Source organism: Micromys minutus (assembly GCF_963924665.1).
Source record: "Micromys minutus genome assembly, chromosome: 20".
NCBI classification, from domain to species: domain Eukaryota; kingdom Metazoa; phylum Chordata; class Mammalia; order Rodentia; family Muridae; genus Micromys; species Micromys minutus.
This window is the reverse complement of record NC_137955.1, coordinates 14325041-14340013: the sequence shown is the minus strand read 5'-3', so window position 1 is coordinate 14340013 and position 14973 is coordinate 14325041. Positions and strand designations below refer to the sequence as shown.

Genomic DNA, 14973 nt, shown 5'->3' with positions numbered 1-14973 from the left:
CTAACTTTTACTTTCCTTTGAAACTGAGGCAGGAACTTCTGTCCATAAATATTCCTCTGGGCCTCCACGAATATTTTTCTTATCAATTCTTAAAACTCAAGAAAATAGCTAAAAAGAAATGTGCTTTGTGACCAATTTTAGGACATTTTTTTTAAAACTCCAAGTGTGTGTATGTGTGTGTCTGTATCTGTGTGAGCACTCGCATATGTGTGAGGAGACCAGAGGTTGACACTGGGCACGTTCCTCAAGCAGCCCCTGTTGTTTTCTAAGACAATGTCTCTCACTAACCCTAGAGCTTGCCTTCTCTGCAAGATCTTCCTCTCTCTGCAGGAATGCTGTTGCACCCAGATTGTTATGTAGGTTCTGGGGATCAGTACCTGAGTCCTCATGTTTATGTGGCAAGCACTTAAACAGTTGAGCTACCTCCCTAGCACCTAATACTCTCATTTTCAGTTTTCAAAGAGCTCCTACTAAGAGATCCTGAAGATTTGTCTTGCCATTGGTGAAATACCCAATTGAGTCACTTCTAGTCCCTGCTTATGAACTACTTTTTAATGACAACAAGATTCCCTTCCCACCATTGATAGGAGGCTACAACCCCCCTCTCCACACACGGTGCTAACTCAGTCATCACTCCCACAGGTGAGGAGGGATCATGCCTGCTCTCACATATTTTAGTTTCATTTTCCAACTCTGCACCTGGAGATGTAAAAGAAGAAAACTGAAACCACATCCTTTGTACTCTCATATATAAGCGGAAGGAAACAAAAACAGAGATCCCTGCTGATTGATGTGGGGAGAGCCATGATGAGGAACCCCTGCGTTCCCCGGGTGCCGTCTCTTGCTACTGTAATTTTTCTTCTGCTAATTCCTGAAGGTAAGACAGACTCACATCACTTCCATCAAAACCATAATGGAGTGGATTTGTGGGCTGTTTTAACAATAGGACCTTAAGTATAACTAATAGAGTACCTAAAACCTGGGAACATTTAGCTTTTGTTTTAAAGTATATTGATTTTAAAAAAATATACATATATATATATATAATTTCTTTCCAAAAATTAGCAAAACCACAATGTAGATTGATACCAATTTATAACTTGAGTTTTGCCTTAAAAGACAATTAGAGATGTGCAAAGAAATGAATGAAATACTCTTGAGTTGAGAGAGCAAGCTCTACCTTTCAAGAAAGGAAATAGTGGTAAATGAGGCATCTCAGCTTTTCTTCCTTCAAATACTGTGCAGACAGCTTTGAAGAGAGTTACCCGGAGCTGAAACTAGACAGCAGAAGCTGATGAGGACTGTGGGGAGTTTCCACTTTTTCTCTCAGTTGATGTTTCTCTGACAAGTCTTCCCGACTCTGTGAAGACTTCACGTTGACTCCTTGGAGGAGCTGTAGTGTTTTCTCTTCAGCTGTTCCTCCTATGTAGTAAATAGGAACCAATATTCCTGTCTGAGGAAGAGCACCGTGCACCATGGGAATGCGATCACGGTTCAACAAGAACAACAGCTTCTGAGAGGTTCTCCGTGTTTCTTGATGAACCTGGTAGGAAGATTGGTATGGGGTAAAATGGCTGACAAATTTGCAAGTATTGATCTCTAATCAAGCAAACATAACACTCAGCCAAAATGGTCAGAAGTATTTCAGGAGAATCCAGGAATATTTTGTGTAGAGGTTAAAAAATGGAAACTCTGTCACAAGGACACAAGGTCTTCTCCCATCACCCACGCTTGCCTCATGCCTTTGTATCTCCTCATTCTCTAACAGTGGATCTATTATCCTTGTCCAGCTCATGCAAGTTTTGCTAAGGTAAATTATCTACTCATGGCTCCTCTGCTCCTTACAGCTCATTTGGAAGGGGCTTTAACACTGTTTAGTCTGGGGATTGAAAAAGAACCTGAGGTGCATCCCGTGTTGTTCTCTTGACTTGTGAAGAAGAGTGATGCCCTTGTTCCCTGAAATCTCACAGTGACCAAAGTCTTCATGGAGGGTCACAGCTAGAAAGTGCTAACATCACTTGCTGTATGTTTGGAAGGTCTCTGAGTGAAAGTGGGGAAGTAGCAGGCATCTAAAAACCCACTCCTTGCTCTGCTTCTCCAATTCACACTCATCCAGAGGGGAGCAGGGACAGCTAGGCTTACATGGACACCAGCAGCTCCCCTTAGCAACCGATGCTGGTGCCAAGCACTACACAGCTCTCTGCCCTTGGCACACCCTGAGCTCTAAAACTACAGTTGTGACAGATTTCCAGCTGAATGGTTCCCAGGACACCAGTGACAGGCTTTGGTGGATGTGACAGCAGGAGCCCAAAAGGGCTGAGACTTAGAGTGAGACATCAAGACCATATAGAACATGAACATAAGGTGATACCAAATTCTTTCCAAACTGAAAAGGCATGCCTTGTCCCAGAAATGTGGCCTTCCTGGGGGCTAGTAGGAGTGGGCACTGACCTGGTTGGCCTTCTTCTGTTGAACAGGTGGCTGTGAGAGAATCATTGGAGGAGACACAGTAGCTCCTCACTCAAGACCGTACATGGTTCTACTTAAACTTAATTCAAAAACCATCTGTTCTGGCGCTTTGATTGAAAAGGACTGGGTGTTGACCGCTGCCCATTGTAACCTGTAAGTTCTTGAGATTAAAAAGCTTTTGGAGAAATTGTTGAGAAGAAACAATAAGAATAGGACTACATCTCACTAACATGGAAAAAAACCCCTTACTTCTTTATATATAAGGGAAGTCTTAGACAACTTGCATTGATCTGGAAAGAAGTTAAGCTCAGATTTGTTTCAAGGAGTCAAGTCACTGAGGAAAGAGTGTCCATAAGCCTTATCTGAAGGTCCACAGGGGAGGGAAGGAAGGAGCAAGGGAGGAGGGGAGAGAGAGGGAGGGAGAGAAGGAGGGAAGAAAGGAGGGAGGGAGGGAGGGAAGGAGGGAGAGAGACAGAGAGATAGAGAGAAAGAGAGAGACAGAGAGAGAGAGAGAATCACAGACTTGCCAGGTATAGGGAGGTGGAGGTGGATCTAGAAAGAAATGGGGAAGAACTGGAGTGAATATGATCAAGATACATTGTATCTGAATTTTAAAAAGATAATTGGTTTAATAAGTGGAAATAAAATCACTATGGTTAGCTTATAAAGGGGAGAGGGGAATCACTGTCAGGAATTAACTAGCTAGTGAGCTGGGGTAAGACTGAAATACCAGCAGCTGCTGTTCTGCAGAACATCCATGGACCACTACGTAGCATCCACCTCTCCCACTTCTCTTAAGCATGTTCCATTTACTGTGTGAATCCCGTGTGGAGGGTTTTTGGTTCTTCTCTACCAAGTGGCTTTTTTCCTTTGTTGCCTTGGTAACACTGTCCCCAGTGCCTATGCACTTGTCACAATATTACATTACAGCAAAGCTAATCATGGAGAGGAAAGATGAAAACAAACCCAAAATTTGCATCTTGAAAATGGAACTTGTCTCATTTGCTTGTTTAAAAAAAATTTAAAGTTATCTTGTCATAAATAAGCTGTTAGAGATTGGACAGGTGTGATGGCTCAAATGTCATTTGTCCTCTCAAAAGTCCATTTGCTGTATGTAAGGTAACCATACAAAAATACAGTGGGACCTTTAATAGGTAGATCATTGGGGTGAATGCAGACTTCAGAGTCAGTCGGTTAGCATGAGTAGCTTGCTATACATTGAGCTTGAGCTTGGTCTCTGGTCCCTGTCTTGCTCCCTCTGTCACTCAGCTGATCCTCTTCCCACGTCCCCATCCCTCCCACCTCCATGAGTGGACATGGCACAGGCACAAGCAGATCTGACACTGAGCTCTCAAACTCCGAAGCTGTGAGCCAAAGGAAAGCTCTAGCTAGTCTTCATTACACACCCAGCACCCGGTGTGTTGTTAAAGCTACATAAATCTAAGGCAGCAATGATAACAAAGACCTAAACACCTTACCCATCAAAACAGTATATTCTTTCAAGACACAAATTTTCCTAAAAGGAGCATATATACCAATGGTATAATGAAGCTGTGTGATATATATTATACCCAATCCCTTATTAAACAAGTAACTAGTATTGTATTTATTACAGGAAAAACAAATCTGAAGTCATTCTTGGGGCTCACTCAAGGAAGAATGAGCCAGAACAGCAGATATTATCTGTTAAAAAAGCATTTCCCTATCCATGCTTTGATAAATATACACATGAGGGTGATCTACAACTCCTACAGGTATGTACCTTTCATTGTCTTCTTGAGTGACAATACCTTATAAGGTCTCACCATGTGCATGAGAGAGTATGTCCCTAGTAACCTCCCTGGTACAAATAAGAGAGTTCCAAAGGACTGGGTGAGAAGTTCAACCATTAATACTAATCCCATACTCCTAACTAGTTATGTTTTTCTTCCTACAGCTAAACAAAAAAGCAACAATTAACAAAAACGTGGCTATCCTCCGCCTACCTAAAAAGGGGGATAATGTGAAACCAGGAACCAGATGCCAAGTAGCAGGATGGGGGAAGTTTCGAAATAACTCACCTCTGTCTGATACTCTGAGAGAAGTCAACATTACTGTCATAGACAGAAAAATCTGCAATGATGAAAAACATTATAATTTTAATCCTATAATTGGACTAAATATGATTTGTGCAGGAAACCTCCATGGTGGGAAGGACTCATGCAATGTAAGTGAAATGAGATGGAGTGTGTTAGCCACTGAAGCAAGGCACCTGGGTGTGCATGGTGTGATGTCATGCTTGGCTTTGTCAGAGGATTGACTCCTATGGGTTCTGCTGTGCTGGTTGGTTGGATGGGTGGGTGAGTAGGTGGTTGTTTGGTTGGGTAGTTGGGTGGGTGTGTGGGTGGGTGGGTGATTGTTTGGTTGGGTGGTTGTTTGGATGGCTGGGTGGGTAGTTGGATGGGTGGGTGGGTGGGTGTTTGGTTGGGTGGTTGGTTGGTTGGTTGGTTGGTTGGTTGGTTGGGTGGGTGGGTGGTTGGTTGAGACAATGAGTCCCACTTTGTAGCTCTGGCTGTTCTGAAACTTACAGAGATCCACCTATCTCTGCCTCCCAAGTGCTGGGACTAAAGGCACACACTACCATGCCTAGCATTCTACTATGCTTTTTGAAATTTGGTAAGTTGTAGGTAAACAAAATAACACACTTAGCTTCAAAGTCACTAAAAATAAGAATTCACTGCTGAGACCACTGGCATCATTTCTACATTGAGTTTATTTCATATATTAAAAAAACAAAACAAACAAAATGCTTTGAAGAAATGGGTGGGGTGTTTCTCATTTTGCTTATATTACCATATATAGATACAAGCAAGAGACATAAAAGTTCTAAAGAGTTCCTGGAAAGTTGTCAATATTTCCCATCTCACCATAACCCCAAAAAGCCTTTGATGTAGATGTGTTTGAAATGCCAGCCATTCCCAAATCTGCCAGGGACCTGGAATTAGACACCACAGTTTCCTAGCACTGAGAAGAGTAAATAATTTCAGGTATGACCCCCCACCAGAGAATGGATAAGCCTCCCTCCCAGTGTCCCCAAAAACAGGAGGAACAGGGCCTGATTAAAGATAAGAATTAAAAAGAAGACTTTGCAAATTTTTAAACCCTCAGTTCTAGCTTGTCAGTTCTCACCTTTCCCATAAGTCCACAGAATCAGCCTGAGGGGAGGGTGGTGTGCTGCTATCAGGGAGCTCCTGGAAGCAGAGGGATTAGGCCTTGTGTTCAGGACCAAGATTAGCCAAATGCTAAAACAAGGCATTTGTTCTTCACATCCTTCCTCTTTTATTTACCCTTTCCTCCTCATCACCTCCCACCTCAATCCTCCTCATCACCTCGACCCAGGAACCTGACTTTCCCTCTTTGGGAATCAATGCATCATCCAGAGGTCACAGCAGCATCTCAGGGCACCCTTGCTTCCCACCAGCCAGGAGACACTGGAGCTCAGCAGAGCCTCCCTGTTCTTTCAGTGTCTAGGACTGGCCACTAATGAATCGAGTCTGCAGGGCTGATTATGCACATGGCAGATGCTCAGGGGGAAGAAATGTGTCTTGGTAGGGATGACCATACTCATCATCACTTCATACAGACATAAAGCCAACCCTTCCCTGGAAGGAGAACCTCAGTTTTCTTTCTTTGAGAAAATAAGTATATGTGAGAGGAACCAGAAAACATAGCAGTTTCTCTTCACCTAAGTATATCAGCTGCTTTTGCTGTTTCACTCCTTGAGTTATTAATAAGCATGACCAAGAAAGACTGCTTTCGGGAGGAAAAGACAATCTCAAAATCAGTGAATAAAATAACATTCTTTCATTTCTGTTTTCACTAATCTGCAAGTATTAAAATATTACTCCTCATCTAGATGTTTTAAGTAGTCATTTTCAGTGAAGTCTGAGCTGCTTTTCGTATTAAGTGCTACAGAACTTCTTCACTGGCCATACTGATCCCACCTTACCCCATCCCTCTTGTTTTCCCAGGGTGATTCTGGAAGCCCCCTGATATGTGAGCGCATTTTCCGGGGCATCACAGCATTTGGCCTTTCAGGGAAGTGTGGAGATCCCCGAGGGCCAGGCATTTATACTTTCCTCTCAAACAAATACCTCAAATGGATAAAGAAGACTATGAAGGGCGCTGTTTAAATGGGTGACATTCACTTTATCTGCTGTCACTTCTGCATCTGAACACAAATAAAATCAACTTGAATGGCCATACGTGTCCTCCTGTAATGTTCTTGGGTAGATCTCCAGGAGGGAGATTAGAAAACCAGGACCACCAGTATCCTCCATGCATCCAAGGATGGGATTTCTCCCTGGGTGAAGCACTTCGCTCTCAGATCTGTCTGACAGGAAGCATGGTGAAGGGTCAGGCATTCTGAACTGCTCTAGGGTGTAGGAGTGGAAAGAAATGAAGCCCCGCCCCCTGCACTATCACACTTCCATGTGCTTATTCATATGCAAGAGCTGAGGGGACATAAATCAGAACTGACTCAGGGATAGGTTCCCTAGGCAGATGGGCACTGCCTCATGGCCTTTGGCCTAAGATGAAGCAGAGCCCAGGACCCACATCAAGAGATTCTGAGTTAATTGATATTGGTGAACCCTAGAACATGGGATTTCTTACCTCATCATCCCTATAAGATGAATACCACCCAAGACTCCCTGAACTACAAAATGAAGCTTTTATTAGAGAGGAGTTCTGGGGTGATACTTCAGACATTTTATAACCTTTAATATAAAAAATTTTAATTACAACAAATAAACCACTACATATTGAATGCCATTTTTAAAATTGTTGGCTCAAAACTTCATGCATTGCTAGCTAAAATACAAATTTGCCTTTCTTCTTGGAAAAATTACTAGTGTCTATTGAAGATTAGCCTGTTTATATGTTATAACTTAGCAATTCTACGCCTGAGGATATACCAAACTGAAATGAGTGTTTTGTCCACCCAAGATATATTCAGCAATGTACATACCAGACTAAGTACTTAAACTCAAAACTCTAAATAACTTATGTGGCCAGGCCTTTTGCCTACTTGTTTGGGTTCCTATATCTACCACCCTTCTCTGCTCCAATTTCTTCCAACCCCCCATCCTACCCCCAACACTAGGTAGGTAAGAAAGAGAGTTAGAGGAGAAAGGGGGGTGTAGCTCTCTTTAGACTACTTCTTGCTGATTAGGGTTTTCAAGTTTCTTGGGTCAAACTTAATCTTCATCAGATATCTCCAACCAGCAATCCAGCAACCCAGGAAAAGCAGCAGCTGCAGCAGGAATGGCAGCAGCAGGAACAGCAGTGGGGGGGGGGCAGCAGGTGTCGGGTGGAGACAGTAGTGGGGAGCAGCAACTGCCACAGGCTCTCCCGGACCTCTCACATTTATACCCTCTAAAGAGTTCCCAGAATTCCAAGCATAATCTATCCTCAGATCTCAAAATCACTCCCCTCCTAGAGCACAAGACAAATCATAGTCAGCTGCTGTTGGCAATACAAAGCAGACTCACATCCCAAACCTGAGACCTAAACAAAAACACATTCACATAATGTAACTGGGTTTCTAAAGAAATTAAACTTCTCACTACAAACTTAAATTCCATTTCTAACTCAAAACCAAGTCTACATTTATAGAGTGAGATATATAGCAATGAAAGAGCCGCAGTCTCATGCAACACTGGGTTTCTTGCATGTTTATTGCATGATTCCACATATCTGAAATATGTAGGCATAAATAAAACTAGTCCATCATGATAAAAGGCAGAATATAGAGGCTGTTTACTGACACTAGGCACAAGAGATCCTTTTAGGGTACCAGAAGCATCCATTTCTTTATCTGGATGGTACTCACAGCTACCTACCTATTCATGAACCAAAAATGTACCCAGCTAGTCACTAAGGATTTATAGACTCCAAGTTTTGTAGCACAAAATTTAAGATGGTTGTAATCAAGGCTTCTATTTTGTGTCTTGTCTGGGCTTTTACTAATTTCTTTATAAGAATAATATCCCAAACTTTCCACTAAAATTAATATCAGAAATATATTGTTTTTTTCTGAAATTAGACCCATTCACTCACATACCAATATTAATTGTAGAAATGAACTTTGATAATGACATTGTCATAATACTGTTAAAACAGAAAACCTAAAATAGAATGATAGGGGATAATTGAAACTCCATGCGTGTTCGTGTGTGTGTGTGTGTGTGTGTGTGTGTGTGTGTGTAAGAAAGTGGGAGACAGAGAGACAAGACAGACAGAGGCAGAAAGATAGATTTACAGTTTTAGATGCTCTAAATTTTTCTAAAGAAGGAATTGCTAAAGTCACTTAAAGGAAGATGGGAAGAAAACCAAATGGCAAATTAACATGATCTTGGCAAGAGAATCCTAATTTCTCTGGTATTTACACTACCCAGCTCTACAACAATTAAGGTTTTTGTTTTGTTTTGTGGGAGGTATAAAGGAGAAGGCTTTTTTTTTCCTTTAAGAGCCAGGAGTGTGGGCTTATACCTATAAACCTGGCTCTTAGGAGGTAAAGAGAAGGATTGGAAGTTGGGGCCAAACTGAACTATATACTAATTTCAAGAATAGCCTGAGATTGGAGAGGGAGAGAGAAGAGGGGCGGGGGAGAGAGAGGAAGAGGGACAGGGGAAGATGAAAAGAGGAAGAGGAAGGGGAAGGAGAAGGGGAAGGGGACAGAGATCCCTGGGCTGTGAGATAGGAAGAAGAAGTATAGAAAGAAAAGAATCAGGAAAGGAAGAGCCGGACATCACAACTTCCGTTCCCAATGACCTAGAGGAGAAGGAAAGCCCGCAGAACTATTCTCCCTAGGGCTGGCTGGGTTGGTTGTCTTGTGGCATTTCCACACGCAAGCTGTCCCATCCGTGGCAGCAGAAAATAGGCGCGTCTGGTCTGGACTCGGGGCCAAATGCAGCACTCTGTCTCTGTGACCTATGGGAGAAAGAACATGAGTCTCCCATCTTGGTACAAGGGCGGCTGCTGAGAACTAGGGTAATCTAAGATAGGACCTTCCTAGGGTAGAGTGTTGCCTGCACCGGTCAAGCTCACCTGCCGGACCGTTCAGGCCTTTAACCCAGCACCTGAGACTTTGCTAAATTCTCTCTCCATTGACTGTTCCACCTCCACCCCACCCCTACTCCCACCCCACCCAACCCTACCCACTTCCATTCCCAACACCACCCCAGCCCTGACCAGAGCCTGTGGCTGTCCTAACAAACGGCCACAAGTTGGGTGGTTAGGTACGGGAAATTGACTCTCCCACGGTCTGAGGTTGAAGTGTGACGTCTAGGGGTGAGTGGGATTCTCAGCCTTGCCACTTCCGGTTCCTGACTGCAGCCACCATTCCTCTGTTTGTGTTCACGCCAGGCCTGCCCGCCTCCATGAGAACAGACTCCCCTTTGTCTAGTCTTTGATTTTCCCACAAGTCCTAGGACACATGACATTGGATTTAGGCCCACCCGCGTAACCTGGGACTGCTCCTTCCAAGAACCTGGAACCCACCACGTAATGAAAATCGCTTTGTCCTTAGATGGTCGTGCTCAAAGGCTACAGAGATTTTGCACCCGTCTCTTTGAGGAGCATGTACCATAGCCTACAACCCTACAAATGCCCCCATTCTCGTTAGGTCTATCTTCCACAATCTCAGAGAGCCAACACTGGGCTCAGAATAAAGCCATCCCTTTGGGACAGGTTCCAAGAAATGGATCACATAAGTGAATGCAACTTGAGCAATGGGGTCCAAAAACTCTTTTACAAAGCAAGTGCAAGAGTTGCTTACAGTTATTCTGAAGCATGTGGCTTCCCTTCTGGTACTTTATTCACTATTCCCAAAGATCATTCTCAGTTATACTTGCTTTATATGAGGTTGATACATATTTTAAAATGAAAACCACATTTAATGGTCACACTAATTTGGGGACTCTGAATTAAAATTAATGTAAGTTCCTTACTTCAGATCTCAATTTTTAGGGCTGCTGTATACATTGGGGGTGTTTTGAAAACGCAGCTATCATTCTCAACCTCTCCTGCAGTCCTTTTGACTAACCTAGCCTAGCACAACAGTCAGTGGCCCCTGTAAGCAAAACCCTGGGCCAAAATAGACAAAAATGATTCCATGAGAAGAGATTAGAACAAAAAGTATGTGAAAGAGAACAGGGCCAGAGAAGGCTTGAGAGGGACAGTATTTGGTGACACAGTGGAATCCCAACGGGAAGAGGGGCTCATCTCACCCTAACACCAGGAGCTCTCCCAAGTCAGATGAGAAAGGGACTCTGAGACATCATCTCTAGTACAAGTACTTCAGCATGAAGGAGTGTGTAGCACTGTTCAGATCTGAGGGAGATATAACCTAGAGCTCAGGGTCTTGTTTTGCCCACAAGTCACTCCTTTATGCACACACAAAACACATACACCAGTAAGAACCAGGCGTGGGACTCATCCTGTGAATATTGATACATAAAATTAGGTTCACTAAAGTAATATAACTCCAAAGTCTACAAATGAATAAAATGTGCGGGAATAATAAACATCTCACACAAGGACACACCACTCATAAACAGCAGAGCCAGAACTATGGCCAGCTCAATGCTCTTTTCCTATTGAAGGCCATCGTACATATTAAACATACATTTTATATATAAAACATTATATTTTTATATATAGAAACTACATACATATGTGTGTGTTTATGTGTGCTTTAAAAGGACATAGAAGCAGACCCAGAGAGATGGCTCAGCAGATAAGAGCACTTATTATTTTTGTAGAGGACCTGAATTTGATTCTGGGCTCCCATGTCAGCCAGTTCACACCTGCCTATAGTTCCCCAGGGTCTAACTCCCTCTTCTAGACTCTGAAAGCTCCCGCACTCGCATATGGATATACTCAGCCACGTGTACACATAATTTAAAACAAGTCTTCAAAATTAAAAAAAAAAAAAAAAAAAAAAAAACAGAACCTTGCACCAAAGCTTTTCAATTATTTCAGCCCATTTCTTCTCATTTTAAAAGTCTCATTGATAGATCCGTGTTGTTTATTTTTTGAATGTCCAAGAAATGTACAAGAATGTACAAGAAAGTTATCTTTTTGCACAAGTGGGAAGTTGAGTAACTTTAAATCTAGGACATCTTTAGCTGTAGACTAGCATACTTGCCCAGCATGTGCCGGGCTCTGGTTTGATCCCAAGTACAACACGAAAGAAGAAAGGAACAGAGAGAGGGAAGGAGGGAGGGAGGGAGAGAGAGAGAGAGGGAGGGGATAATCAAATCACAATTTTAACTTTAACAATTAATTTTAGAAGCTTATTCTATAATAAGCCACAAGGAAGAAATGTAAAACAGTCTGTCTCTTGGGGATAGAGAGGTGGCTCAGCAGTTAAATCCGTGCACTGCTCCTGTACCACTGCCCCCCATGAGGTAACTTACTACCTGTATATTCAGCCTCAGGGGAACCCAACTCATCTAGGCCCCCAGGGAACCTTCACTAGCAGGTACACATATCCACAGACACTCAAGCATAATTAAAAATGAAGCCCTTTCACAGTGCACAGACTTGTAGTCTCACACTTGAACTGCTCCAAGTAGTTTTGCTACTATCTTTCTTCATCTCCTAGACAGAAAGCTGTCTATCAAAAGAAATACTAAACAGTTGCAGCATTCGATTCACACAGAATATTGTCGCATAGGGATCTCTCTTGCCAACACATTAAACATTCCCATTCATTCCCACACACTAAGTTCTAGGCACAAGTCTTTAATGAATACTGCTAACTTAAAATAATGCTTTTTAATCTATCCCAAGGATAAAGTCTTTATTATATTCAATAGAAAATGAGCAGTTTAAAATGCCTTATCATTCTCCATGTGTTAAAAAGAAAAAAATAAAACAGAATAGCAAAAGGTGTGGGGGGAATCCCAAATATTTTCCAAAGTTGGAATTGAAAGCTAGCTTGACTTAAATTAAACAGAAACTTCTAGAGAAATGACTCGGGGTGGGGATGGGGAAGCAGCATGTTCTCGAAGCCCCTTCCAAACACAGCAGTGACAGTCTTAACTTACAAAGTAGTGGGAAATGACATGTTTACCTCAGACAAAAATATTCATTTGAGGAGAGATTGTGGCTTCAAATTCTAAGAATATTGTTGCTGGGTGAGCTGCAAGTTTTGTTTTCTGTATGAATATCATCAATGACACTACATGCTGTTCCTTTTCCATGGACCAAAGAATCCACATCAAGGGCAGGTCTTACCTGCAAGCTAGAAAGTCACCTACACCAGGTGTCTTTTTCATATAATAAATTAATTTTTGAGAATTGTATACAGTGTATTTTGATTACTGTCATTCCCCACTCCTCTAAGATCCTTTCTCACCTTCCTGTTGTTCGCTCTCAAATTCCTGTCATTTATTTTTTTTAGTTATGTCTTTTTCTTTCTTTTTTATTGGATATTCTCTGCATTTACATTTCAGATGTTATCCGCCAATCCCATCTTTCCTACCCTTGCCTCCATGAAGGTGCTCCCTCTCTCAACCACACTCTCCAACATCAGCACACTGGCATTCCCCTACACTGGGAAAACGAGCCTTCACTGGACCAAAGGCCACTCCTCCCACTGATGCCAGAGAATACTATCTTCTACTGCATATGCACTGGGGCCATGGGTCTCTCCATGTAAACTTATTGGTTGATGTTTTAGTCCCTGGGAGCTATGGTGGGTTTGGTTAGTTGATCATTTTGTTCTTCCCATGGGGTTGCAGACTCTTTCTGGTCCTCAGTCCTTTCACTAACTCCTTCATTGGGGTCTCCTTGTTCAGTCTGATGGTTAGCTGCAACCATCCTCTTCTGTATGAATCTGGTTCTGGCAGAGCCTCTGAGGAGGCATCCATATAATGTTTCTGCCAGTAAGCACTACTTGGCATCAGCAATATGGTTTGGGTTTAGTGACTGCATATGGGATGGATCCCCTGGGGAAGCAGTCTCTAGATGATCTTTTCTCCAATCCCTACTCCTCTATTTGTCACTTTATTTCCTCCCTTGAGTATTTTGTTCTCCTTTCTTAAGAAGGACTGAGGTATTGACCTTCTGGCATTCCTTCTCTTGGGCTTCATAAGTTGTGTGAATTGTTTCTTGGGTATTCTGAGATTTAGGAGCTAGTATCTGCTTATAAGTGAGTACATACCATGAGTGGGTTTTTTGTGACTGGGTTACCTCACTCAGGATGATAGCTTCAAGTTCCATTTATTTGCCTAAGAATTTCATGAAGTCATTGTTTTTAATAGCTGAGCAGTTCTCCATTGTGTTAATGTACTGCAATTTCTGTATCCATCCCTCTATTGAAGAACATCTGGGATCTTTCCAGCTCTGACTATTATAAATAAGGCTGTTATAAATATGGGAAGCATGTGTCCTTGTTAGATGTTGGAGCTGTTTTGGGATATATGCCTAGGAGTGGTATAGCTGGGTCCTCAGGTAGTACTATGTCCAACATTCTGAGGAACCGCCAGACTGATTTTCAGAGTGGCTGTACGAGTTTACAATCCCACCAACAGTGGAGAAGTGTTCCTCTTTCTCCACATTCTTGCCAGCATCTGCAGTCACCTGAGTTTTTGATCTTAGGCATTCTAACTCGTGTGAGGTAGAAACTTAGGGTGGTTTTGATTTGCATTTCCCTGATGACTAGGAATGTTGAACATTTCTTTAGGTGCTTCTTGGCCATTTTGATATTCCTCAATTAAGAATTCTTTGTTTAGCTCTGTACCCAAATTTTTAGTAGGATTCTTTGATTCTCTAGAGTTTAACTTCTTGAGTTCTTTGTATATATTGAATACCAGCCCTCTATCAGATGTAGGATTGATAAAGATCTTTTCCCAATCTTTTGGTTGGTAGTTTCTCTTTTTGACAGTGTCATTTGCCCTACAGGAGCTTTTCATTTCATGAGATTACATTATTATTTCTTGATCTTAGAGCATAAACCATTGGTGTTCTGTTCAGGAAAATTTCCCCTGTGCCTATGTGTTCTAAGCTCTTCCCCACTTTCTCTTCTATTTGTTTCAGTGTACTTGGTTTTATGTGGATAACTTTGATCCACTTGAACTTGAGCTTTGTACAAGGAAATAAGGAAGGGTCATTTTGCATTCTTCTGAATGCTGACTGCCAGTTGAATCAACACCAATTATTGAAGAGTCTGTCCTTCTTCCATTGAATGTTTTTACTCCTTTGTCAAAGACCAAGTGACCATGGTGTGTGGGTTTATTTCTGATCTACCTGCCTGTCTCTGTACCAGTACCATGCAGTTTTTAATCACAATTGATCTGTAATACAGCTTAAGGTCAGGGATGGTGGTTCCCCAAAAGTTTTTTTTATTGTTGTGAATGCTTTTTGCTATCCTGAGTTTTTTATTATTCCAAGTGAATTTGCAAATTGCCCTTTCTGACTCTATGAAGAATTGAGTTGGAATTTTGATGGGTATTG

At 42.1% G+C, this 14973-nt stretch overlaps 2 protein-coding genes across 2 annotated transcripts in view; one reads left to right on the top strand and one right to left on the bottom strand.

The window, feature by feature from the left end:
- Window positions 1-807: 807 nt before the first annotated feature.
- On the top strand, window positions 808-6641 carry GZMA (granzyme A; the record flags this gene model as incomplete). The annotated part of the gene is made up of 5 exons (XM_080933895.1): window positions 808-877; window positions 2478-2622; window positions 4085-4223; window positions 4406-4675; window positions 6480-6641. 5 exons carry the CDS (start codon window positions 808-810, stop codon window positions 6639-6641), a joined length of 786 nt encoding a protein of 261 aa, XP_080790021.1.
- A 2618-nt stretch (window positions 6642-9259) lies between these two features.
- Window positions 9260-14973, bottom strand: part of CDC20B (cell division cycle 20B) — a gene marked incomplete at both ends in the record, with an annotated part of 52900 nt that continues 47186 nt past the window's right edge. Inside the window, 1 exon segment of the mRNA XM_080933735.1 lies at window positions 9260-9441. Within this exon segment, the coding sequence (XP_080789861.1) occupies window positions 9260-9441 (182 nt within the window).